We start from the raw sequence: 26,851 nt of genomic DNA on the forward strand, positions 1-26,851 counted from the left end.
AGCCAGTTATCATCAGTAAATATCTCAATTACACAAACTCTGGCACACTGAACAAATTTCTTTATTGTGAATTTGCACAAACACAAGTGAACAAAAGTGCATTTTCCTGTTCAACAGATATGTGTACAGGCCATCATTCAGTACATTGTATATACAGCGTTGTGCATTTGCCATTTTTCTGCAGTGTATGTCCAATTTGTTTGCACTTTACTGATGCATGCCATAAAGTAAATGCCAATCAGCCATCTTTTATCTGAGCTTTATAATTCCCCCCTCTAATTCTTTGTGTAAAACAGACAACCCTTTAACAACCCTTCACATATTATCCAAACCATTCTTCCTTCCAGGCCAGTTGTCTTCTAGTTCTTTTTTTTTTTATTATCATAAACACACAAATGCTGCAAGCTGTTCTTCTTTCTCAAGCTCCAATTAGCCTAATCTGATTTTTATATGCAATTTTGCTAAACTGTGGGATATTAAAGTAAGTCCCTCATGGCCAGATTCATGTGGAAGAATCTCTTAATGTGTGACCCAGTCCATCTGTGCTGCATTATTAAAGTGCACCATATGTCAACAAGATAGAAATGTAGGGAAGTTATATGATGTGAAAGTTACAGAAGTTCAAGTTTTTGACAGTTATACAGTTTGCATAATGACAGCAGCTGGACGAAAAGCCATATTCATTGTTAAAACTTTACGAACAACTGGTTTTAGTATTCTTCTATGAATTCCCACAAGTCGTTGCTTAAGTTGTCAGTTCCAGGAGTAGACATTTGCACAGTCAGTGATATACAGTGTTTGTGTCATGCAGACCATAATTCAGAGCTGCATACCCTTTTCTGAGCATTCCAGTTGACCTGAAGCCCGTAATGCAACATGTACACGGAGAATGCCATGGGAATTGGGGACAGAGACATAAGCCAGTTTTCCACCGCATGGAATGGCACAACTCAACTCTACTCGCCTCTTTTGGTTTTCTATTGGGCAAAAGTGGTGGATACCTGGTACTTGGTACTTTTATCACCTCCGTTGAGGTTCCAAATGAGCTCAGCTGATACTAAAGGTGACATGAAAACACTGTAGACCACTGATTTGTCAGAGAGAATCATCGCTAGAATCATCGCTTGCACGACCAGGGACATCCCGTGGTGGAAAATGACTGAATGAAAAGGGAAGAAGAGAAATGCAAATTAAACTATAATAGCGTCTGTTTCCAGAGTAAATCATCTGTTGAGTGTTTGATGGTTATTTATTTGTGCTTTAGGACGTAACCACCATGAAACAATCAGAAATTAATGTTTTATTTCTCTCTTTCACTGCTTTGTTCTCTCTACCGCCACTCCCTCTCCTTGTTCGACAAAGCGAGGAGAAAAAAATCTTAATCATTTTGTAATAAATCCAGTACTTAAAAGTAAATAGTAAATATAATAGTAAATCAAAGTTTTGTAATGGGTAACAAAGCGGGCTGTCTTTGTGTCCATAGCAACGGTGGCTGGGTAATGCAGCCTTCTGCTATCTAAAACTGACAAAAAAACTTGATTTCTCAGGGTCAAAGGATAAATAATTAAAACAGATGGCCACAACATTAACCTATCATTAACCTATTGTACTGTTGAGTTATCAAGGACACTTTCGTGTTTTTGTGTTGAGAAATGTTGCAATATCATTAAAAGAAAACCTGAACACAGGAATTGACAGTCAGGAAAATACTTCCCAGCAGCAGGTCCTCCATTCTGCCCCCCCGGACTGATAAAATTAAAATAAAGAAATAAAAACAAGGATAAAATCTTGTGATTAAATATTGAGTAATGTAGTGGTTATAGTTAAAAAAAGAATAACAAATGAGAAAAACCAGTACAGCTTCTGTGCTCCCGAGTCCCAACTGACTGAAAAAAATAAAACAACATGGTGCAGGCATGAAAGATACTTCCAATTGAAATATATTAATTTGAAAGTCACACTGAGTGTCATGAAAAAAAATGGAAAATTCATGCCCATGTACATGAATCTATAGATTATACTTTGTGACTATTTCATGTACTGCAGTGATACTGGGTTGCATCATGATAGTGGTATCAATCTTCTCGTTTAACTCTCAGCAAGAAAGCAAATAAGCATATTTCCTGAAATGTCGATGTATTCTTTTAATGACAACTTAAAGAAAGGGGTCAAATAAGAACATAGACGTCATCACATACAGTCTCAACTCAAAGTCATCAATTCATTCCCGGACTGTTGCCCAGGAGCTCCCATTAGACCCACACGGGTTTCGTCTGAACCGTTTCCGAAAATGTTGCAGTCAGAGCTTTTCACCATTTTGCCTTCCAGCTTTGCTCTATCAGCAGATGAATTTTCTTGATGAGAACAACAAAACATCAGTCTCTGGAGGTGGAGGAGCTTGTGGTGGGAGGTACGCTGGAAGATGAAATATATGAAAGGGTTGTATACGGTGGAGCTCTTAGCGAAGAGGCAGGGTAAAAGGGTTACAAATGGAGTCATGTGGCCCTGCTCCTGGGAGTGAAACATGCTCCAGAAGCTGACAGCCACGTAGGGGGTCCAGGCAATAAGGAAACCTGTACTGATCATCACAGCCATCTGAAATAAGCACAGCAGATGGAACAGAGGCAAGAGAGGAGAAGAGAAGGGAAGGAGGAGAGAAATAGTACAAAATGAAACATCTGCAATAGCTGATAATCTCACTGTTTCTCTTCTGGTCACTGTTTTTGTTCCACTGCACTATCTATTTATCCTGCTACATTGTTCACTACATTTACATACAGGTGTGCACACCGCACTTTACTGTAAACGCCAGCAGTCACATCATGCCACAGACCCACCTTCGTAGTTTCCTGTGTGCATGATGGTCATGACTTTGTTGTATTTTTGTTTCTTTTTGTGTTAGCACTTTGGGCTGTGAGGAATGACATTTCGTGCCTGTATACTTGGTATGTGGAAATGACAAATAAACAAACTTGAACTTGCAGTTTTGACAGTTCATTGAGACTATTATTTCAAGCACTGGTGAAATAATTATGTTTGATGGTACAAGTGAAAGGTTGTAAAGCCTGAAAGCAAAAATGCAGCATCATAATAACAGATAAAAGTTACTGCATCACATCAAAGCTGGACAGTGATTTATGGTGAGTATTCATCATACTGATGATGGTTTTAGTGTAGCTAAATTTGTTTGCATAAGAGCAAATAAAAAATACTGGAGTGATCTAATATGATTCATTATATGTCTATACTAGATCTGTGTGATGATTTTGTTAAAATTTCCTCTACATTATGTTAATCTGCAGTAACAACCTAACATCTCAGCACTGGTGATGGATAGACGTATCTTTAGAAACCATTGTGTTACCATGGCTACAAAACAGCAGGCCATCGTTCTGGTAGTAATTCAAATCAAGGAGATAAGTGAGGTGAATCAAGCCACTGTCCATCTCTTTGTAAGTGAGGGATGCAATTGCCTGACATATGTGATGGACAAAAAAGGCAAACGGTACTTGATGAGCAGGTTTATTAGCAATCCACGGAAAATTTCTACTTCACAATTCCCTATTGCAGTTTAATGCATAAAGAGTTATTCATTTGTGCTTTGACTATTCCACATCATTAATTTTCTTGTCTTCTCATCAAGGAATATCAAGTGGTCAAAAGAGATCAAATGAGTTATTCCCATGTGAATATGAACTGCAAACCCATGTAAAAGATGAAAAAGCAGAGATTAATCTGCGGTCTGTACATTAGGGGCTTTATTCAACTCAGCACATATCACATGCTTGACTAACCAACCAAACCATAAAACATGACTCCCCCTGCACACAGAGATTTTTCAGAAGATTCTGAAAGTTTCCATATGATGAACAATTAAGTCCTCTGATTAAAACAGAGTTTATTCTAACTGTTCGAGACCATACATTTCCTTAAAATAAAAAGATAAATGCTCAAAAAGTGTATTCTGTTTAGAAATTATGCACAGTGCAGGTTCAGTACATTCCACCTGGCGTTACATAACTTTGAGATGGTTCAGGGGGCAGTGAGGTTGCTAGATGCGGTAAATTTATTGACACGTAATAGATTCAACCTTCAGTGGTGTGGCTGGGGAGAAAGAGCAATAGAGTGAAAAAAAAAGACATATATTTTCTTTATTAAGTGGCCTGCCTTTCCACAAATGAAAAAATAGACTTGCCAATCAGTCAGTGCTGATAAATCCACCTCTTTGATCTACGGAGCACATTTAAGTATTTTGGTTAGAAAAAAATGCATTCGTGCGGGAGAACAAAGTGAAAATGAATATGACAGGTACAAACATGCATACAAACACGCACACACTCAGACGCACGCTCTCAACAGCCATGTCCGCAGGGCATTTGCTGCTACACAAACAAATCTGTTGTGTTCACAGAAACCCAGAAGCGTAAAACCCCAGAGTGGTGACCAGTCGGTGACCTTGTGCGCTCTGTCAAGCAACATCGGCACATCAGGGAAACACTTTCTCTTCTGATCTTTGTCAATCCCTCCTCTATTTCCTGCACTGTCATATTCCCTGCAGCCTGACCAAAGTTTGACTGCTGTGTTTGTGATAGATTTATGGTAAAAAGCAAAAGATTGGATTTTTAATTTGCTGCAACAAATGAACAAGTCAACACTTTCAAAATCAATTTTGTTATTGATTTAAAAGCTGGACGGCTTCGATGCTACATTCACAGTCAGTCACGACCTTTTAATTCAGTTTTAAGAATTAATAAAAATAGTAATAGCTTCAAAAATAAGCGAAGAATTTCAGGAAATGTGATTGTTTACCTTTTTATTTGATGTCACAGGTTAGCCCTCTTTCTCCCTCTCTCTCTAACACACACACTTTGACAAGCTCATTATTATGCACCCACACGTACACACAAATGCGCATAAGGAAGAGCACATATGTGGACATGCAATGTAAATGTTCAGATCAGATGCACACCTAGGGCTTGCAGATTGCACGAGGCATCTAACATGCTACTGATCACCAATACTGCTCACTTACAGAGGGAATGATAAGAGAGGGAGTTCTGCTGGTCTCATGAGAGCAACCACTCTTTATCTAGTTTCCTTTATTCTTAATCTGTAATGAAGTGTTGTGAGTGGCACAGTGCTGGTGACAATGGAGGTGGAACAAAAAAAGCGCTTTCTACCACTTGGGATATTTAGGGGCTGCTAGGGGCATATGTAAATTTTAGGCAATATCTTTTGTATATCTTTTTTATTATTGTAAACAAATTACATGAAAAGACTAAAACCAACAATGAGTTTATCCTACTAACAAGTAAGAACTGTGTAGCCAAAACCTAATATATCTTATTCTTCAATGCTCTGTTACCCAAAAAAATGAACCACAGCATTGCACTGTTCTTTCACTGCGATGAACACGGGCACTGTAGTTTATTTTGAGTCTGTCCCACATACACCATGATGCTGCCTTTAATACTTCCTGAAGCACTAAATGAGTGTCAAACATTATTAAGTGTGAAAATAGTCCCCAAGAATGACATTATTTACTCCCGTTGGAGTGCTAAAACATCAATTCACAGCTGTTTTAGGAGACTACTTAGCCTTTTTCAAGAAAAAAAAAAACAGTGCTTACATATGTGACACATTTTTACATTTTTAGTTTGTCATTAAATATTTGTCATTGTATATTTGAAATATTGCTTAGAGTTAAATAAGAAGATCAATACCACTCTCATTTTTTGTTTGTTAAATATGGTGCAAGAGCCAGCAGGCAATTAGCTTAGCTTAGTGTAGCATGAAGACTGGAAGCAGGGGGAAACAGCAAGCTTAGCTCTGTTCAAAGTAAAACTAAATTGGCCTATAAGCATGTCTAAATTTGACTTAATTTGCATGCTGAACATGCTAGTGTGGTGATTTATTGAAAGGTTATTACAAATTGTAAAGAATTCTAAATTAGTCATAAAACATGAAATGGTGCATTCGGCAATTAAGCTACCTACCTAGCCATTGTGCTAGAATATGTTGTTGATGTTTTAAAGTGTGCTGTATCTGAGCCGACCATGGTGAGCCGATTGTATGACTGACCAGCATGTATAATCCAGGTACATATTTTAATGCTACTGTATTTGTCATATCATTTCTACTGTGTAACTTTGACAGCTCATACCCGTGTGAGCTGTGTCTGAACCAACTGTATTACTGACCCGTACATGTATTCTGTTCCTATCCAGACAATAAACAGCAGCACAGAAACAGACTCATATCTTCCACTACCCAATATACAGTAACACAGTGCAGAGTCTGGGCGTTGCTTAACTTGTCAGTTTAAGCTGTGTCTGCCAGAGCTCAGTTATGTCCAATTACTTTGGTAATAAGAAAACTATAAAATAAAACCAGCCTTATCCTTTGAGCAACCCTTTCCCATTGGTCCTCACATCCTTATTTATCTTGAATATTTAAAAAGCTGCCTCAAGTGTGAGGGGGGCAAAGGGGGAATGGTGGTATGAGGTGATTATTGCGTATCCACTAGATCAACTTTGTCAATGTTGTCATAGCAATCACTTTTATGTCTTCGCAAACCAAGTAGATCTATAAGCCTGTCAAATAATGCGCTTTGTCCAGATATAGCCTGAACATGACTACAGTTTATGACAAATGATTCCCCCAGATTCCCCCCTACAGTTTGATGGGATGACTATAAAGCTTCAGCTTTATAAAAATCATGAAAAAAACATACAGCAGACTGGATATCTATTTTCAAAACATGTCTTCACCTGACAGCACATAGAAAAACATAAAATGAACAAGGCTACTGCTGGGAAATATCTGCCAGCTATGAGGTTTTATGGGGAGTTTTGAGTGATTTAGACATTTAAATGCCTGGGGGGGGACACATCATAGTTCTTATTTATAATATGGGTTGGCAATATATATTTGTATCTAAAAAATAAATGAATAAAAACTCTCTGTGTATATATATATATACATATATATGATATCTAACCCAGAGCCCCAAAAAGACCAGCTGTGGTGACAAGTGTAGTTTCAAAATAGAGTATTAAGACTGACAGATATTCAGATTGTTGAGGTCCTGTTTCTTTTACTGATATTTGTTACTTATTTTTAAAACGTGTTTTCATTTCTCACTTTTTTTTTATTCCTTTTGCTGTTTACTTGCTTGCTTCTGTAAAGCACATTGTACTGCTTTGAAAGATGCTATTTATTATTTGTGGCCTGGAACATGCGTATAAAAGTCAATTTCTGAAACTTCACACACTCATCAGTTGTCTTTTGTCATGGTTCTGTCCCAGACTCTATGTCCCTGCACCAGTCCAATACTGCCCTCAGAGTTTTTCCCTGTTTTTTGAGACTGGACTGGGTGGAATAAGGACGGATAAGATATGTTGTAGATTATATGAAAGGACCTCTTGAGATACTGTTGCTTATTGCATTGAACCTTCATCCAGACATCCAGACATTTTACTGCCTAGTTCGTTATATATGTGCTCGATTAGAAGAGCAAACAGAACTGAAGTGTAATCTGAAAAACTTTTGCCTTCACCTGGTTTTGAGAATGTATTTCAGGCTGGTTTCTCTGAGCTGCCAGGTTTTGTTCTTATCATTCAGTTCACACTCCAAGTGGTGATATATCAGTTTTTCGGTAATAAAGCCAGTCTATGTTTTGGACTTTAAGGGTTGCATGTCTCTCAGATTGTCTTGCAGCACACTTGGCTCTGTAGCGCAGGCTGCTTTTGTTTGCATTTGACCTGCTGGCGTTTTAGGCTTTCTTAAGCCTACTTATTGTGTTTTTCTGGGTTTTAGTTTCTGTTTGCCCTGTGATTTTCCGTCTTTGTCCCCAGCCTGCTTTTCCTTCCATACTTCCCTCAACACCTGCCCTGCATCAGTCTCATTGGTCCTGCCCTGCTCCCTGTGTCTTTCATCAGCTCCTTCCCTGTTTTCCTGTTCCACCTGCACCTCATCCCCTCATCAGTTTAGTTTGTATTTAAGCCCTGGTTTTCAGTTTAGTGTTGTTGGATCCTCTGCTTTGTTACATGTTATTCAGTTTTGTTCTGCCTGCACTTGGTCTGTAATAAACATATATTCTTCAAATTCCTGTTGCCTGCAGTCTCCTGCATTTGAGTATACCTGCTCCACTACTCCAGTCTACTACAGTCTTTAATTACTGTTAGGGACTAAGGACTTTTAATCACTATCTGCAGTTCACAAAAGAGGCCATGTAAGATTCTTGTCACCTGAGAATGTTGCAATGCAAATGAAAGAAAACAGGACAGATTCAATACAGCACTGATTGTTTTATACTTACAAGAGTGATTTTCTTCTCAACATTGCCGTATTGAAAGTCATTGCTCTGGATGGATTGGTAAGCCCTGTGCAGCTTCCAGGCAATTCCAAAATAGGTGAAGAGAATAGTCAGACAGGGGAGGAATGTGCAGAGTACAGAAAGGGACATGATGAAGGTGGAGTGGTTCAGGGACTGCCCATAGCCCGTCCAGTCTATCGAGCAGGCAAGTCCGAAAGGCTCCGGCCCGTAGCTGCCCCATCCCAGCAAAGGAAACAATGCCCACAGGCCGGCATACAGCCAGATCCCACTGATCACAATACTGATGGTTCGCCTCTGGAACTTGACACCTGTGCACAAACAGATTTTAAATTCATATTAGTTTGTCAGTTTTGTGCAAACTCTTACAAACATATGCAGTAACTAGGCAAAAAAGTGTGTATGTAGTCTTCTGTAAACCTCAAATGTGCACATCACCTCTCTCAGTAGCACTCACCAGTATGCAGTGAGGAGTCTGCAAGTGATAAAGATGCATTACATGTTACAGTTACAGTTTGTTCAGTCAGATACAACTGACCGTTTATAGCCAAAGGTTACACTGTTTGATTTGGTGCTCTGCTGTTTGAGGGAGCTTCTAAAAATGAAGCTAGAGAAAAATAGGAAAACTAATTTTCCCCTAGCAAACACAAACATGTATATAAGAGCTTAATAAAATCAACAACACCAAATGCTTAGCGCACAAGGAGGTGGTGGTGGTGGGGGGGTGGGGGGGGAGTGGTGGAGGGAGCTGTACTAGCAAACAGCATTGCCACAAGCATATCAGAAGAGTACATGCCTACCACTGTCATAGGAGAGACATATAAGAATGTACTGGGGATGCTTACGACTCATATGACCATCCCGGGTGAATCTAGAAGCCTTAAATCATCAGCAGATCAGAACATTATGAGTCTCAATAATGCAGGCAGAGCCTTAGGCTCTTTGGGTTTTTTAAAGCTTACTGGAATGTTTGTTTTTGAAAACTCAGTACAGGCTGCTTCCCTCCAATATGTATTTGCAATGATCAATTGTGCAAATAACATGAGGTCCAAAGCCTCCTTATGTGTTTGCTGACATTAGCATGCAGCTTGTGTATTGCCACTTGTGCGCAGCTATACCCATATCAATTTACTCTCATAACTAAGAATTCATCTTCAGTCAGACATCAATCCCACTGCAATCTCCCATCTGAAGTGCAAACTGACACCTGCTGTTCTTCTGCTCTATTACCTGTTATGTCACTTATCATGGTAGGCACTTATGTAAGTATGATTTTGTCTTTCATTTTCTTGCATTGTTTGTATATCTCCAACAAATGAAAGCTTGTGAAGGAAACTATCTGGTGCGTAAAATACTGGATATGAGAGAGGAAATGGAAATGAAAGTCAGCATATGTGGCTTTACAAGCCTATCTGGATATTTGGATGTCAAACTACCCCTGGGGGTGTTTTTTATATCACTATTTTAATCCACTGTAGCTATCTTCAGTGCTTCTTTGTGGCTGCTAAAACCTGAACTAATCACTCCATGTATGCTCTATATTCTCAAACCAGGTTTAGCTGTATTTAGCTTCATGTAGGCTATCATCTCTAACATCACATATTTGAATTATGACTAAAATCATGTTAAATTTAATGAATTAAAGAATTTTTCCTCTTGCAGAAATGAAAAGCCTTAGTTTATTCTGTTAATATCCTTTCACACTTTTATGCTGTGCCTGTGGCAGCAGTGCAGGCTGCTACAACATTCAGAGGTTGCGATGCTGCTGCCTATTACTCAGGAACAGAGGTCCCATTGGTTGTTATATGCCCACAAACAGATAGATAGAAGCTTGTAGATTTTATTAGTGTAATGACAGAACTCATGATACCAATTCATTTTTGGGGGGTCAGATATTGTCCTACTTACAATTCTATATCTATAGAGACCATTCCTGGTAAGAGATACTGTAAGAGACAAGAATACTTAAGTTGATAGTATTATCATTCCCCACAGGTAACCCAGGTCAGTTAATATGCTGTGTGTACTCTATGACATTGCTTGGTGTTATAGAACAAACGGATATCAGTCTAAATGTCAGTTATAGCATCAGTTGTATCTATTATTCAGTAGACCATGCTGCGTGTACTGGTTGCCTGGGATCCTATTAAAACCAACTGCCTGGCGAGAATAAAGCATTCAGTGAATGGAGAGATGAAAGAAGACAGAACTCCCCCAAAAAGTGAGTCTTGTTCAGTGAGCTTAACTAAGACACGACTGGGAGTTAGTCAAACTATTACAGATCAATAAATCATGGGTGTAAAGATCAATCACGTAAAGTCCTGACTGTTAAATTACTTTTGACTTCGGCTCATGTAATTTGTTCAGTCTAATCGATAATACTGGTCAATAAAACGGAGGCTCGTGTAATAGTTTGGGATCAGGTTTGGAAAATCAAAAGGTTTTCTTTATCATCAGATGTTCAGCTTTACAGCAGGGGATAATTCCCTGTGACCTTTGGTAAGATTGACTGCTTACTTCCAATATTGATTTCTTTAGGCCAACTAGTATTCACACTAAAAGCTGAACTGCTCTGATCTTCAAATCCCATCTGATTCTACACCTTAAAGCAAATTACACTACCTGTCTTGGGTGGACTTCCTGTTACCAGGTACCTGACCATCCCCATCACAGCCAGAGTCATGATGCTGGTTATGCTGAAGATCATGCCCATTAGGCCGTAGTAGAGGCATGAGGTGTCGCCTCCAATCCAGGCATGGTTAAAAGCAGAGGAAATGGACAGAGGATACATGCTGAGGGCCATGCCAATGTCCGTTACGGCCAGGTTCACTGTCAGCAGCTCTGGAGCTTTGAGCAGGGTGAGACGACGGGCTGCGTTGACCAGGACTGCTGCATTCCCCGAGATAGACAGGATGGCTGCAGGAAAGAATGTGAGAAGAATAGAGAAACAAGAGGCATCTCAAGATGTTTTAACTTATCCCTGTAGAAAAATTGGCTTCCCCTCATCCATTAGTGAAGGTCTGAAAGCATCGTCAGCATCAGAGCTACCACCCTGGGTCAGATAAGCATGCTTCAGTGGGAGCACTACCCAGATGGAGCTTGAGTGAAAACAGGTTTTAAGTGTGTATAGAAAGCCATTGATTACTTGGGGAACGACATGTTTAAGCCTCTCCAAGTGTGTTACTGAGAAAACCCCCTACATGACATCTCTTGTTATGACCCTGTTGTGTTCTACTTTAATTAATTTGCTCCGTTTTCCCTCTTTTCATCTGTTTCCGAGAGACATTTGTATTGCATGGAACAAGAGATTTTACAAATGTGATGTAAAGTGAGTGTACATCAGCAATCTGATCAAACAAAACACAACAATGATGTACTGTATGCAGTAGTTGATTATGTAGTTTTGCTGCGGATAATCATGCTTTTTGTCCTCAACTAGCAAAGGAAACATAGTTGGGAATGGCACTGCTATGGTTTCATGATGGTTCTTAAAAAAATACATTGACATCTTCTAACTTCAGTCCCTGCACTCAGCCTTTCACAACAAAGATGAAGATGCATCAGAGCATGCATTTATTGCTCACTGATCATCATGCACTCACTTATTTTCTTGTTCCTAACAGGCTGAGGAAAAATGTGAGGTTTTAATATGTTGTGTATTTTGAGATGTGATTCTTCTGTACTGTTGCATTGACGCATTATTTCAATACTTGTGACCCGCCCCCCGGTAAATTGAACAATTGTTTCTATTCTTCTGACATCAGTCGCTGTGGGTTTTTCTCCTCCCTAAGGCTCACTGACTGGTCGGTTCTCACACCACGCTTGGTTAACTCCAGACACTATAGAGCTCAAAATAGTGTGTGGAGGCTGGCTGTTTGTGAGATGTTGAGACTGGCAGGAATAATGATAAATGTTCTGCTATTTACTGTTTCCCCCGGCGGACCCATGCCACAAGGGACATATTATAGAGCTACTTCTCTATGTTCACAATCATTTTCAACGCTCACAAAAAAGCAAAAAGAAGAAAAGGAAAAGAAAAGAGAGAATTTCAAATCACATATAGGATATGTATGTGCATATGCATATAATGGCATAATCTTGCTGGTCAGATAGACCTGAATCTGCTGAGTTAAGAGTCATTCTGTGGAATCGGTGCCTTTTGTGTCCCTAAGAAATAATCAGTCATGATATTACTATAACAACAAATAACTATGTAATTTAAAATGATAAAATTACTGTCTTCTCTCCTCAAAATAACATCAAATTAAAGTCAATTAATTATTATTTGTATATGATCTAATTTTTAAACAGTGTTTTTGGTATAAATATATATTCATTTTGAAAAATATGTATCAATTTGTTGGCGTCCCCTGATTTTATGTCAACACTATAACCGTCACCAAAAAAGCAAGTTTCTCTCTGTAGTACTATTTTTATGTTTTACCTGTATAAGGTTTGACCAGGAGGGATAACCATTACCATACTTACATATAAATCTAAACAATTATTTATTTCTCATAATATAATCAATATCTACAAGCAATAACCTTTCAAAGTACACAGCATGTGTTTTTCTTGTGAGCAAATCTTTATTTGCAAATGGCGCAGAAGTAACAGATACAAATAATTCAAGTGTTTTGCATTTACATAAATCCCTCCCCACCCCCCCACCCCTTCATCTTCCCTCCTCATAGCAGCATCACTCTTAATGGCCCCCCTAACAACCCACCCTTAGGTCTCCCATGGACCGCTCAACCATATTTAATTAAGAGAGGTGTAACGTATAGTAATCCTCTGTTCCGGTGCTTGAATTGGAAAAATAAGTAGCAGTATTCCCCTTATTCCCATGTTGTTGTGTGTATCAGCAAATAATTAAGTGTTACATTCTGAATTTCTACAGTGAATAAAAGATACTAGGCAGGGACAGAGCTTGACTCTCAGCTCAAAGGGGGTGGAACATTCTCAAGGGGCCCTTCTGATAGTCGTTTTAAAATTCACAACCGTAAAATAACTGATATATCCTAACCTATTCATCACTAACCTATTCATTTCAAAACAAATTGTCACTTATTGAGCCAAGCAAGCTTATGTCGGAGAAAATATACAGTGAAGCCACTTTGTCAGACAAGCTTCTTCTGAAGAACATAAAAAAGAAAACTGGTTGCCAGTCATGTTCGAATGTTTCAGCACCGAGGACAATACATGGTGCTCTACATGCATCGATTCCTTGCGTAGAATCTTCTGCACACCAGAGAATACTTTCCGTTGCTGGCTTGTATGAGCACTGTAGTCAGCATAAAAATACAGGTTCAGTATAGTATCATGATCTCCATGCTTGAGCAGGATCATGGTCTGTGGGATTTTTTCCTTCATGTGTGGGCTGTAAATCTAATGTGCTCTTTCTGTCTCGATACTTTTGGTGCCAAGTGAGGGTATCCATTTGGGAAGCATTTCCTGAAGAAATGCAATTGTGTTGTTACCCTCTCTGTAAGTGGCAATTCCTGTGATCCTTATGTTTTTTCTCCTGTTATGGTAATCGAACAGGTAAAAATTGTGCTGGAGTTCTTCAAGCCATGAGGTGTTGTCAAGTACTTTGTGTTTTATGGCCCTCGTCTCAGCTTGTACTCTACTAACTTTAGAAACCAAACCCCTAACAGCATCCATGTGGGCATTTAAATCTTTCAGCAGCTTTTTAACAGTCTTTGACACTCTCAACTGCGTTATTAAATGTGCAGGTGACAACCACCTCTATGTAATCTTGCTGTTTGGCTAAGGCTAAAGAGATAGCTTCTTCTATGCTAGCATTGGTGGTTGCAGCTCCGTTAGCATTCTGTTGTTTTCGCTTTGCTGCTGGTGTTTGGTCAGCAAGCCAAACAGTTTCTTGTTGCTTGACATCTTATATAGTTTGCATGACCAAAGTACTGACAAAATGTGTTTTTGTGACCTTGACCTTTTTAGCTAACAATGAGCAAATTACCTTGAAATGCTCAACCACGTTACTGTCAACCCTGGTACTTTCCCAAAGTAACAGATTTCGAAACTTTTTATCAGTGTTTACCAAGTTTCACTGTCTTTAAAGGTTAACCTTATAAAATTAAAACATTTTTAAGGGTCATCATGTATGTTTTATTGAGCTAATATCCATATCATTTAGTGAGGGTAGCATATGAACATCACCACATTTTTAGTTTGATTCCCATGCATCCTGTAGGTATTTAATGTAATGCAGTGATATTTCATATTAATATTAATGATGCACCGATTGAAATTTTCTTGGCTGATTCTGATTTCCAGTCTGACCTACCGATTCTGTCTCTCTCCTCTGCTCCACTCTGCTCTCTGTCTCTGTGTCACGGATGTATAAAGAGCTGCACGTCTGTGTGTCTGCTTGACTGAGGGTAGGGCTGAGCTGCACACACACAGAGCAGATAGGCCACAGTGGACAGGATGACGCTCTGCATTCACACAAAATCCAGCAATGCGGCACCTTCTTGCAGGGTTGTGTGGAGGGGTGGGCTTGTTTATTTGTGCTTTAGAATGTAACTGCGGTGAAACAATCAGAAAATAACATTTTATTTATCTGACTCACGGGTTTGTTCTCACCAGCGCTGCTCACTCTTTTCATTCACTCTCTAGCTCGCCTGACCACCACTGCTTTGGATGCTGCGTGTTTACAAACACCAACAGACAAATCCTGCATTGTATACCTTTAACTACATCAGGCAGGAGCACCCAACTGTAAAGATGCTGCATTTTCTAAGTGATGGTCCCTGCACACAATACCGGCAGTGGGGTAACTTCTAACTCTTTAGCACAGAAACTTTAGAAGAGGTTTCACACAAGGAACATGGAATTTCTTTGAGGTGAACCATGGAGAGATTGCTCCTTATGGAATACAAAGGAGTGCTAAAGAGACAAGTAGATGACCTTCTCAGAAAAAGCCTTGACATAGCAGATGCAAGGTGTCTGTCTGAAGCATTGGCCAGAACAGACACATCCATCAAGCTGTTTTATGTGGAGGAGGAGGATATTGAGAGGGCAGTGCAGACCATGCCTCAGAACATCCCACTTGTTACTTCAACAATGCGCCTCCATCAGGTAGTCACACAGACAAGATGAGGCTGTGACGTCAGTTGCATGTGTGCAACCTTGAAGAGGCTTGATTGTGAAAGCCATGGCTCCCAGGTCTTCAGTTTTCCCTGTGACCAAACTCCAATTCAACCCAGTGTAATTGAATGGACCAGCCAAGAGGTTATCGGTAAGTGGTGTGTGGTCAGATACGATAGTGACTTCTACCTAAGGATTGTGATGACAACGGATGAGTCATACGCCCAGGTCAAATGCATGCACCGCATGGGGGAAAATCACTTTTTTGTACATGTTTGAGAGGATATCTCTATGATGATATAGTTTGTTTCATCCCTGCCCCCCTGCTAGTCACTGCCCGCTATATGGAGATCCACTGAGACATATGGTCAGATCTTATTCAGTAAAATGATATAGCCTTTACTGTGAAATATGTTATTGCCTTTGCTGAAATTTGTCACCTCTTTCACTGTGAAACTGAAGCTATTCACTTTGATATATGATGATAAGTTTGTATTGCTGTTCACAGTCTCATAACTGCCACAAAAACATTGTTATATGGTTACTACATAAGTTTTTTTTTTTTTTTACCTCATTGCCTTTGATGAAATTTGAGAATGTGTACCCTGTCATCCCTGTTACTCTGGTCAGTCCTGTACCTTAATGTCAATCCTGCTGTTGTCATTAATTGTATAAAAAATAATAATAATTAAAAAAAAATCAAATGGCCTTTCAACTCTTACCATTATATCTTGGAGTGGGCCAATCTTTCAAGAATTTTTTTCCAAAAATTTATTTTTTCTTAATAGACATGTGATCACCATCCAAAAATAGGGGTGCTCTTGATCAACTGAATGAAAAATATCATTTTGAAAAAAAAATCCGAAATCTGAAATCTGCTCATATATGTGCAATCTATTACATATTTCAAATTAGAAATATAGTATATAGCAGAGCTTATGCCTGTAACAAGGTTGACAAAACTATCAAAACAGGAGAAAAACAGTCATAAAATATGAAATTACACAGCATGAGATGGCACAATACAATTTTTTGTCATTTTAAGCTGTCTTTACTCCCTGGCTATTTAAAAAGTGGTGAATTAAATTATTTTAAATTTTAACTTTTCAAAGTTGAAAAGGCACTGATTTCGTGGAATGACCCTTAAATGAGAAGATCAACACAACTCTCACATCTGTATGGTAAATATAACTCCCACTCGCAGCTAGTTAGCTGAAATTAGCATAAAGCCTGGAAACAGGGGGAAACCGCTAACTTGGCTCTTATGCAGGAACCAAAATCTACCAACCAAAGTTACTGCGCCCAGAAGTTGTCAAGCACATAACCCCATGTAAAAACACAAGTTGTTTTTACACTTTGGCTTTTGTACGGATTAAACAAACAAGATATAACATTTTGATTATGGAGCTTTTCTTATAGCTTTGTGCTGAATAATACAAAAAAAGAGTCCGACAAAATGTTTACATAAAATTGTTGTAGCCTGTAGGCTTAGCTAATTCTCAAACTAAAAAATATACTGTAGCTTTCTCGAAAATAGAAGTTAAAATAGTCATAAATTGTGAATTTTCCAACATAAACCACATGTTGTGCATTTTTCATGCATATTTGAAAAGATAATAAGTGAAGTATATGCCTTGAGAGCCCAAGTATTCCCCTCAAGATCTGTTTGCCCCCCCATCCCTGCTTTCCACGCTAAGAGGAATGCAAGTGACTCTATATAACTATAAATATATATCAAAACATACAGTAGTCACTGCCAACAATTAATAAAAATCAAAATTATTTGGAATTTACTGATATAAAATTAAATTTGAAATCATGTAGTTATAATATGTAATAGTAACCAATAATATGTAAATGCAAAATACATCTTTACAATATTTAATATTTTCTGTCACTGCTGTGCAGCAAAGTGCTTACAGTGCATCTGATTCTAAAAATAGAAAGATATTTGACCATTAATTACAAAATTACTGCCAATGTTTTCTCCATTAAAAAGATTGGTGTGTGTGTGCAGGGTTCAACCTGCTTTACATAATATCTCTCTCTTACATAAGCTTGTGGAAATTTGATTGATACAATATGCAATATTCTGCTGGCATGTGTTCATTTTTTAAATAGTCCTTTTAATCAGTTAAAAAGCATACAAGGTTTTTGTCCCTCAGGCATGCTAATGGAATTTTCTCTCCTAGAGCAACCTTGAGTGATACGCGTTCATGTCTTATTCATGAACTTTCTGTCATTATTATATCAGTGCAAGACATCAGTTTCAACAGTTTCAACATTTCTCAGTAAAGAACAGTTGTTTGCAGTCTAAATGAATCCGCCACATTTCTAAAGAAGAAAACTGAACAGTTGAATGTGCATCCTTTTGAGCTAAGGCATGGCCCTGAAACCCAAGTCAGTTAGTCAAGCAGGATTAGTGAGATTTGATTGCTTTAGCCTTCATCTGTATGGATAAATGGGAAGAACTAATCAGATTTTTAATGAGTGGACATGGTGTTATTAATATGAACTGAGTCTATTGGGAGACTTGTCCATTGGACATTAGACATTCCTCTGCTATTCAGAATTTCAAGTTTCTCTTCTGAGGTTTTGCAGCATAGCCTAATACTGTAGTTGCACCTAAACCCCTTGATTCCTGGGCTTTATCGTGTCTCCTAAAAGTGTTCTTCTCTCTGGTCTTTACTTTCAGTTTTCTGATATTTTGACACACACTGACCATTACTGAAATTTATGAATATATTAAATGTACTACTTTCAACTTGTGAAAGTAAAACAACTTGCATTCATCTTATTTAAGTTCAACAAAGATACTGAGTCAAATTAGTTAATCAGGTAACTCAGAGAAACCAGGTTATGCAGGTAATCAGTGAATGTGTTGGCTGATTTTATTTGTAGAGCAGGGTACAGAAGATAAAGTTTCTTTGTTTGCAATGAGAACTGTTATTGTTTATGTTTGAAAAATGTTTCACTACTGCAACTTTTTTGGTGTCCATGTGGGCTGGACACTGGTATGTGCATGAAACAATGACTGACTAACTGACTAACTAATTTTACATGCACTGTAACCCTGCTTATTTTAACTATATTGACAGAAGATCCTACTTTCTGAGTCTGGGTTTTTTTTTCTGACTGATGGCACAGAGAGGGCAGACAGAGTGGCGCTGTTCTTCACAGCGTGAAAGTGTGTTAATGTAATTAATGATCAAATGTTCAGCAGTGGAAATCAACTTATTTAGACTTCTGGAGGCTACTTTGTGTCAGTTTCAGTTTTTTTTTTTTTTTTTAAATGCAAGGACACATTGCTCAGTGTAATCTCTCCTTTCATCTGCCCTCTCTGCTGTTTTTTGTCTGCCTGCAGTCTTATGCTGTGCACATGCATACTCGTAAAAAGCCGATTAGAAACCTGATTACTCCTATACATGGCCAAGAAATCAGTGTTCTCCGGGGAATTGTCAACCAACGGCAACATTTCTTTGTGGTTAATGATTTAGCCAGACAAACTGATGGACAAACTAAGGCAATATGCTTCTGCTGTTTGTAGCAAGTTAAACAGAAAGCTTGATTTTTCACAATTGCAGATTTCAATGAATGCATCTTCTTCACTGAGAATACTGGAGTTCATTTTGAGATATTTTCTTTGAAACAACTACGAATGGAGGAAAAATCAAATATCTCAGTTTTCTCCCTTCATCAATGTTAGTTGAAAGAGGAAAACTGCAATGGAATAAAGGAAATAAACTTAATGACTGTAGGAAATTGTCTATTAACAATCAAATTGTGAATCCTTGTTTATTTGTATTGTTGTATTGCATTGTAATTCCACATATCTTCTTGAAGGAATTTGACATTTACACTGGTGGATTACTGGGGACTCAGGATGATCCTCCAGTGGGTGTATGGTTGTGTGCCGTGCAAATGTATGTCACACAATGCAAATAATCACTTCTTTATTTAGCTTCAAGCATTATTACAGGATAATGTGGTTAATCATGTGGTGAATGATCTTTACAGACCATCAGTGTGCATAAACTCCTCAGACTCTTCAAGCAGGCAATAATAAAAGGCTCTCATGGTTGTGTGGGAAAAGACTCTCAGAAAAAACCTGGACCAGTTATCAGAATGCATTAGCAATGAACATCAGTCATAAAAGGCAGCTGCTGTCTTGTAAACTCATTAAACAAATTTATTATGGTGTAGTGTGAACGACATAACTGACATAGTACTGTAGTGTATTCGAATCACACAGGCGCACACACACACGTACACACACACACTCTTCAATGGCTATACTTTTGAAAGCTAGACTTTAAACTTAATTTATTTGATGTTTTGCGGTAGACATTTTGAGGTGATAGACTTGACTGGAGACAAGTTTCACATACTATTGCCCCTTTGTAAGCCAAAAATGCTCTAACCTGTAATAATATCAACAATGTCTGTCTTGTCTTGTCTTTATTCAACTCAAGCTTCCAAGCAAAATTCAGAAGACACAATTCTGTAAAGTTTACAGGTATCTGGAGGATACAATTGGATTTTGCCTAACTCTGCTATCTTAGTCAAGCCTTGCATTAAATTGATTTTTTTTGGGGGGCACTAGGAGGGCAGAAAGGCATGACAAGCAGATGGGCTAACGTGTTAGCAAACAGGTCCGTCTAGCAGATAGGGAGGTGTATTAGCATTCTTTGTTTCTGACTACCTATTGAATGTAACCCCAATATTCACTCTCCTTTAAGCTCTAAATAGACCCTTTTCATGGCAGCAGGAAAAACACAGGTGTAAATAATAACACTAATGATGCCTCCATTCCATTAATTGTCCCAGTAAGCCATGTCAGTGAGTGAGCATACACAATACCAGAGCCTTGGAACAGGTTTAATGTAATGCAGCCTTCATTAATGTTATTAATTCCATCTGTGCTTTTCCTGCTGTGACAAGTCAAAATGTCTGCCGTTGTCCTTTAGCTTGCTAGATATTTGAGTATGTTTACCAGCCACCAGTGATGGGGGAAACACAGCTTTCTGAAGCACTAAATCAATATGAAGCAATTGCATTGACAATAGTTCACTGTTTTGAAGCATTTTATACATTCGAAATGGTGACATCTGCTGGGCGGCTATTGGTATTGCATCTGTATGGTTGAATTAAATCTAGAGATCAAACAGTCAGATTATAAATGGTTTTAGTGCTTTCTTTATTGTTGTTTTGTTAAAAAAAGAATCTATATTAATAAAACAGGGCACTTTTAAACAGAGTCTACAGACTGAGACTCTCATCTCATATCCAAATACCAGCGCCACACCATAGATATAACACTAGATGCGATGTGTCATAATGACTTGCCATTCTGGGATGGCACCATATGGCAGCCATCTTACTTGGATCCAGTTTTAAACTTGCTATAATTGGAACCTATGGTGAAAGAGGCTTATGTTGTCTTTATAATCCTTGTATTTTTCTACTAATACACCAATAATGTTTTTTATTCAAAGTAAAGAGTGTAAGACAACTGTGCCTGTCTAGAGTGAGCCAAAAAACAAAGATTCTGGCAGAACTTTGATTATTATAGCTCCAAGAAAACAAATCATGCTTTCAGTCATGAAGATAATCACATAATTGTACATTTATATTGCAGAAAATGATTTTCAATTTTGCCTAAACTTAATAAGTAAGAACTGTCTTTGGTATTCTGACTGGCTAAATACTACATTAAGCAATATCTTTTATGTATAAATCCTAAATTGATTCAGTATTATGGTCTATACTGGCATGAAATGTAATCAGAAACACAAGAGAGAGACACACCTACTGTAATAAATTGATATATTTATTATATGTCATAGATTGTACATAAAGATATTTTACTCCCTCTCTCTCTCTCTCTCTCTCTCTCTCTCTCTCTCTCTCTCTCTCTCACTCACTCTCACACACACACACACACACACACACACACACACACACACACACACACACGCAAACATACACACACAACTCAAGATTGCAACTGTTTATTTATAGCATTAATTTGTTTTGTTTTTTATACATGTTTACGGAAAGCGTCAATTACAGAACGGAACAAAAACATGAACTTGTGTTAAATAACAATAGGTCTATAACATCTTCAATTGCTGTGCCTATTAGATTGCATTTATTCATGTATAGCCTCTATTTATTTATTTATTTTTTACCTGCTACACTATTTCAAAACACGTGAACGTGTACGCATATGCAATAGCCTATTTTCACATATCAGTAATGTGTATGACCAGTGTGTAAGATTGAGTGGCATCTAGTGGAACAAACTTGGCAGAAATGGAATATAATATTCATAAATATATTTTAATCAAGTGTATAATCCCATAAAAATAAGAATTGTTGTGTTTTCATTACCTTAAAATGAGCCCTTTATATCTATATAGACAGTGGGTCCTTTTCAACAAAGCTTGTCATGTTGCAAATTTTACACACTGGTCCATTAACTGCTGTATGCATGGCATGAATTTCAAAGTCTAGTCCTATTTTATCTCAACTGCACCAGTTTCTCTGAGACGGCAAACCTATCTCAATTCATCATCATACATAATATGGCTACTGTAGGCCTATTATTATTCATCCATTAGACCCAATTAAATCGTGGGGTCTCCATATGCTCATTGAGCCATCACGTGAACACATGACAGTTTGAAAAGCACTTGACCTGAACTGCTGAATTACAAATCTCCTTTCTCTGACTGCATTACTTTACCTGATCAAGACATGGATTATTTTTTATTTGCTTCACTGAGAGAAAAATCGTGTAAAGGCATGTGTTAAGCTGACAACACGTGATGTTGATGCTGTAATACACTGTACAGTATGATGACTGATAGCAGGATTCAAGGCGGCTGCTACTGTTGTGGTGATTTGCCTGGGCTTCACTTTTTGTGTAGATTGTAATGTAACTGGCTTACTGGATTTGTCTTGAGCTAAATGGGATTAAGGAGTGAAGACAAACACTTCTCCTTGATTGGCATGGAATCAGCTGCTTAACGGTCAAATGTTAGGGTAATATTATTAACTTTTTTTTATTATGTTACTAAACGTGATTATAACTTATCTGTTTTGCTCAGATCAATAGATCAATGCTGTTGAGAGCTAGCAATCTGCAATAACTTTGCTAGTCCGTTAAGTTCATTGGCTGTATATAAATATTATATAATATTTATATACAGCCAATGGTTAAGTTACTTGGTAGCTCACAGTTTACTAACTTTTTTTAGTTTTAGTTGACCTATATGTAAAAAAAAAAAAAAAAAAAAAAAAAAAATCTCTCATCTACTCTATACTGACATGTGGAAGTGATGACAGCCTCCCTGGTCTCTTTGGTCCTTTTAATAAAGCAATTAGGTGGCTCCAGATCTGAAAAGTGAAGTTAATGCGGAAGTGCCTTAAACCTGTGTTCTTTTTAATGGCCAGCAGGGGGCGACTCCACTGGTTGCAGAAAGAAGCCCGATTGAATGAAAGTCTGAGAAAATAACCCAACTTCTCTCTTGATTTATTACCTCAGTAAACACTTTACTAATTAGTTTATGGTCTCAATCAGTAGTTTCAAGTCTTCTTCAATACAGCATGATGTTCATTTTGTAAATTATGGTACCATTTAGAGTAAAATAGACGATAAAGCAGCGTATGCTTTAGGACGTTGCTACCTTGTGATTGACAAGTAGCTACCAGGGCGACAACGTTGATAACGTGACGTAACCATGGTACCCAGAGTATATGCGAAGCTGCTCCTATAAATATTTATTTATAGTATTTTCATTTCATGGAAGTTAATTGTAACAATTTGGTCGCCTAAAAAAGTCTTGTTCAGCATTTGGTTGTACTAAAAAAACCCTCTAAGGAGTCGGCTGTTCAGTTTTTCTGGTAAGTATATTTTGTTTTAATGGTTTTAATCCTGTATTTCGCTAGCAAAAAATAGCATTAGCATTAGCATTATCATAGCTAACAATAGACTGTCAGTGCACCGTGCTAACCAAGCTAGCAGCTAGTGCTAGGGTCAGCTCCACCCTCTCGTCCAAATATGGTCACTTCTGGCTCCAAAAAATCCAAAATGGCGACGCTCAAAATGCCAAACTCGAGGCTCTAAAACGCAAATTCACCGTGGATGTATAAAGAGAAGTCCACTAACCAATGGGTGACGTCACGGTGCCTTATTTTTATACAGTCTGTGGATGAAGAGAGGCATCGAAACATCTTGCAACGATATTTTTTGCTTTGAGAGGTCGATACAGCATCGAGTAGTCTGCTTCAATTCTAACATCTCTACTAGCCACTTGGTAAATTTGTCTTCTATTTATTGCTAGGTTGGTAGTGCGCAGTGGCTGGCTGGAAATTGCCATCTTAACTATGTCACGGATATTGTTTTTCAGTGTTTTGTTATGTAATGTTTTACAGATGACATATTCTGGTATGATTACTGTACATGAAATGAAATGCAAATAGGTTTTAACCACTTCAACAAATGTAAGTTAATTTCCCTAAGGGTTCGCCTAATTGCAATGAGACACAGTCACGAAAAGCAAGGCCATCATTTTTGTAATTTGCTTCCTACAGTGCGGACAGATGACATTTTCGACATTTCATAGTGAATGAGGGTTTGGGAATTTGATGTTCATACCTGTAGTAGGCCAACACCTGTAGTGACTGTAATTTGCCATATGATTTGCACTGCAGCTGGCAAGTGAAGATAGCTACAGTGAGAAGTCACAACAGTAGTTGACAGAGTTTCCTCTGAGTCCAATATTTTTTTTCTACAGTAAAGTACATTTCAGTGCTGTTTATGTTTTGGCTTGGTTAAGTTTTTGGTCAGACTTATCATTACTAGATGGAAGTGATAACAAGAACCACAGGTATTCATGTCAGCAAAACTCAGATATGCCACTAATCTGTATTGATGACTACTGGCTCAGTTAAAACTCTGGCATTCATGACTTACATGATCTAAGGAAAGTGTGTGTCATGACTACTTATTGTTAAATACTTATTGTCTCAGGGGAGGGAGGCTAAAGGGTGCAGTGAACAATACAGTAAATGAAAAAACAAAACAATGTGCTGAAATTGACTGAAATGTTCCATAGAGCAGCAAAATATAATTCTCTCTGGGTTTGGCACTCACACTTTACACATCAGTCACATAATTTTGTGTAGCTGTGTTGTTTCTCTCTGCTGATTGTGTTCGTCTTATGAATGTTTTTTGTTCTCAGGTCTCTCTTGGAAAAGAGATCTTAATCTCAATGAGACTGTCTGATTAAATAAAGATAAAATAAAATGAAATTAAAAAAAAATCAATATTCATTGATTTTACTGGCTTTGGTTTAGTTATCCCAGCTGTATGGAAATTTGGGATAAATCCAGCTGCTGAAAATACCTGCATGTAATGAACCCATGTCCATAATCACAGCTGATTCTTATTTTACTCCAGGTCTCTTGACAATAGCCTGTGACTGATGGGTACTGGATCACATATTGAAGTGTACTTCACAACCACCCCAACGGAAATGGCAACACAGGTGACCAAGTGCAGCTGTTTGAAGTCATGACTCACTCAGGGATTGCAAAGCAACACCAGCAGCAAGGAAATGAAGTGACTGAACTCCCCTCGGAGGTATATATATATAGATACACACACAAACACACATTTCTGTACTTCTGTGTGGAAATGGAAGTGTCTGCCAGCACTACGTGAACAATGGTTAATGTTGGTTCAGTATTTCAGCATGTTGGGTATTCATTGGATTTTCAGATCAAAGTAACACTGAAAGGTAGCATACAGTATGAATCTTACAGTCATCATTTCAATTCAGATGCAATGCACTGGTGATATCTAATGTATAACAGCATGATGTGAGAGTAAGTAAAATTGACATGACAACCAAAGTGGATGAGATACAAAGCTCTAATTCTTTGACTGTGAAAAGGATAGGGTTACCTTACATAATAATCAAATGCAGTGTGCTTGTATACCAGGTGACATGTTTAAAATGTTTATACTCAAGCCCTACCACCTCAGCTGAGTTTCTTATAAGTTTTGAAGTTATAGGAACAAATAGTATATAAAATGAAACAATCATAAACAGGCAGTACAGTTGGACACTGAATTTGCACACTGAATGTAGGTTAATGAAGTAGTTCTTTCTCATGAGTCATTAATGATGTTTACCTTAGTCCCTGCATCTATTTGAAAGAGAAAGAGTCACTTTTCAGAAAACTATGAAAGCTCAAAATATTAGTTTTAGGAGACATTTCAGACCCCCCCCCCTCACTACAGTCAGCACATTATGGCAGTGAAGTAAATAAGAAGTGTACTTACCAATTATTAACAGGTACATCCCTGCCCAGAAATCAACAGTAGGTGACAGTTTGGACATGTATTTATCATCCATGTTTGTCCAGTCAGTGACAAAAACCAACACACAAATTACTTCAAAAATGAAAAAAAGAGAAAAACACCTTTAACAGCTTCTCATGTCTAGTCCCAAATGTATCTGTACTGAATGTTTGAAAAACTGAGCATATTGTCTCCTGTCTCCTCTGTCAGCCCACATATTCTTTCGGTGCGGTGCAGCATCTGACACCTAATATACAGGCATGACCGTATGGACAGTTTACCTACGGTACACAATGGCAGAAATGATCGACAGACTCCCCCTCCACCCTCCTTGTGCACAAGCCACACTGATATCCGCGCAATTGCAACTGTGCATTCATGCACGCGCGTGCACACACACACAGACACACACACACACACACACACACACACACAAACAAACACAAACACAAACACATGGAGCTAATGCAGATTATAATTATTAACAATCACTTCGTGACACATTTTACTTGTCCCTCAAAAAAACCACTCCACTAATTAATTAATGGATCAATTGCAAAATTACTTAAAATTAAATTAGGCTATACGTGAAACATAATTTTTTGTAGCTTAATTAATAAAAAAAATGAAGAAGGGACAGAGGCTTTATTGTCTGCTGTGCTTTTATTGAAGATTGAATTGAAGATAGAATGGGATTAATATCTTAGTCAGGGGGATTTATGGTGCAAGCCAGGCCGCTGTGTGTCCACGAATATAGTATAATATATGGGAGGTTGCATGTGTATGCACATGTGTATGACTGAGTCTTAGTAGGAAGGGGTTTTTGTAGATGTAGAAGGTCAAATTACTTCTTATGCAGAAACATAAACTATAACATAAACTTTATGCTTTACAATAGAAGAAAACCCTTCTCTGGTAGTTTGTGTTGATCCACTATAGTATGTATGTATCCGTGGTTTCTGTTTTATATGAATTCGTTTTTCAGACTGCCTTGGCTGTCTAGAATGGACATGGTTTTCCTTCTTTTCCTTTACATC

The 26,851-nt window shown here is 38.0% G+C and overlaps 2 protein-coding genes across 4 annotated transcripts in view; one reads left to right on the forward strand and one right to left on the reverse strand.

Moving 5' to 3' along the window:
• Positions 1-1,473: 1,473 nt before the first annotated feature.
• Positions 1,474-14,960, reverse strand: opn8a (opsin 8, group member a). The gene is made up of 5 exons (XM_044329798.1): positions 14,939-14,960; positions 14,640-14,672; positions 10,958-11,251; positions 8,321-8,646; positions 1,474-2,595 (listed from the first exon to the last, which is right to left on the reverse strand). The coding sequence occupies exons 1-5, from the start codon at positions 14,958-14,960 to the stop codon at positions 2,203-2,205; spliced, it is 1,068 nt and encodes a 355-aa protein (XP_044185733.1). The 3' UTR covers positions 1,474-2,202.
• Positions 14,961-23,309: 8,349 nt separating this feature from the next.
• runx2b (RUNX family transcription factor 2b) overlaps positions 23,310-26,851 on the forward strand; it is a 119,810-nt gene continuing 116,268 nt past the window's right edge. For 2 of the 3 annotated variants that reach the window (XM_044376532.1, XM_044376529.1), the window contains exons 1-2: positions 23,539-23,763; positions 24,909-25,091. The gene's annotated coding sequence lies outside the window, so the exon portion shown is untranslated. Of the gene's footprint in view, positions 23,351-23,538; positions 23,764-24,908; positions 25,092-26,851 lie in introns of those variants that run through there. The other variant, XM_044376530.1, reaches the window with a different exon arrangement.

Source organism: Thunnus albacares, chromosome 16 (assembly GCF_914725855.1).
Source record: "Thunnus albacares chromosome 16, fThuAlb1.1, whole genome shotgun sequence".
Taxonomy (NCBI): Eukaryota; Metazoa; Chordata; class Actinopteri; order Scombriformes; family Scombridae; genus Thunnus; species Thunnus albacares.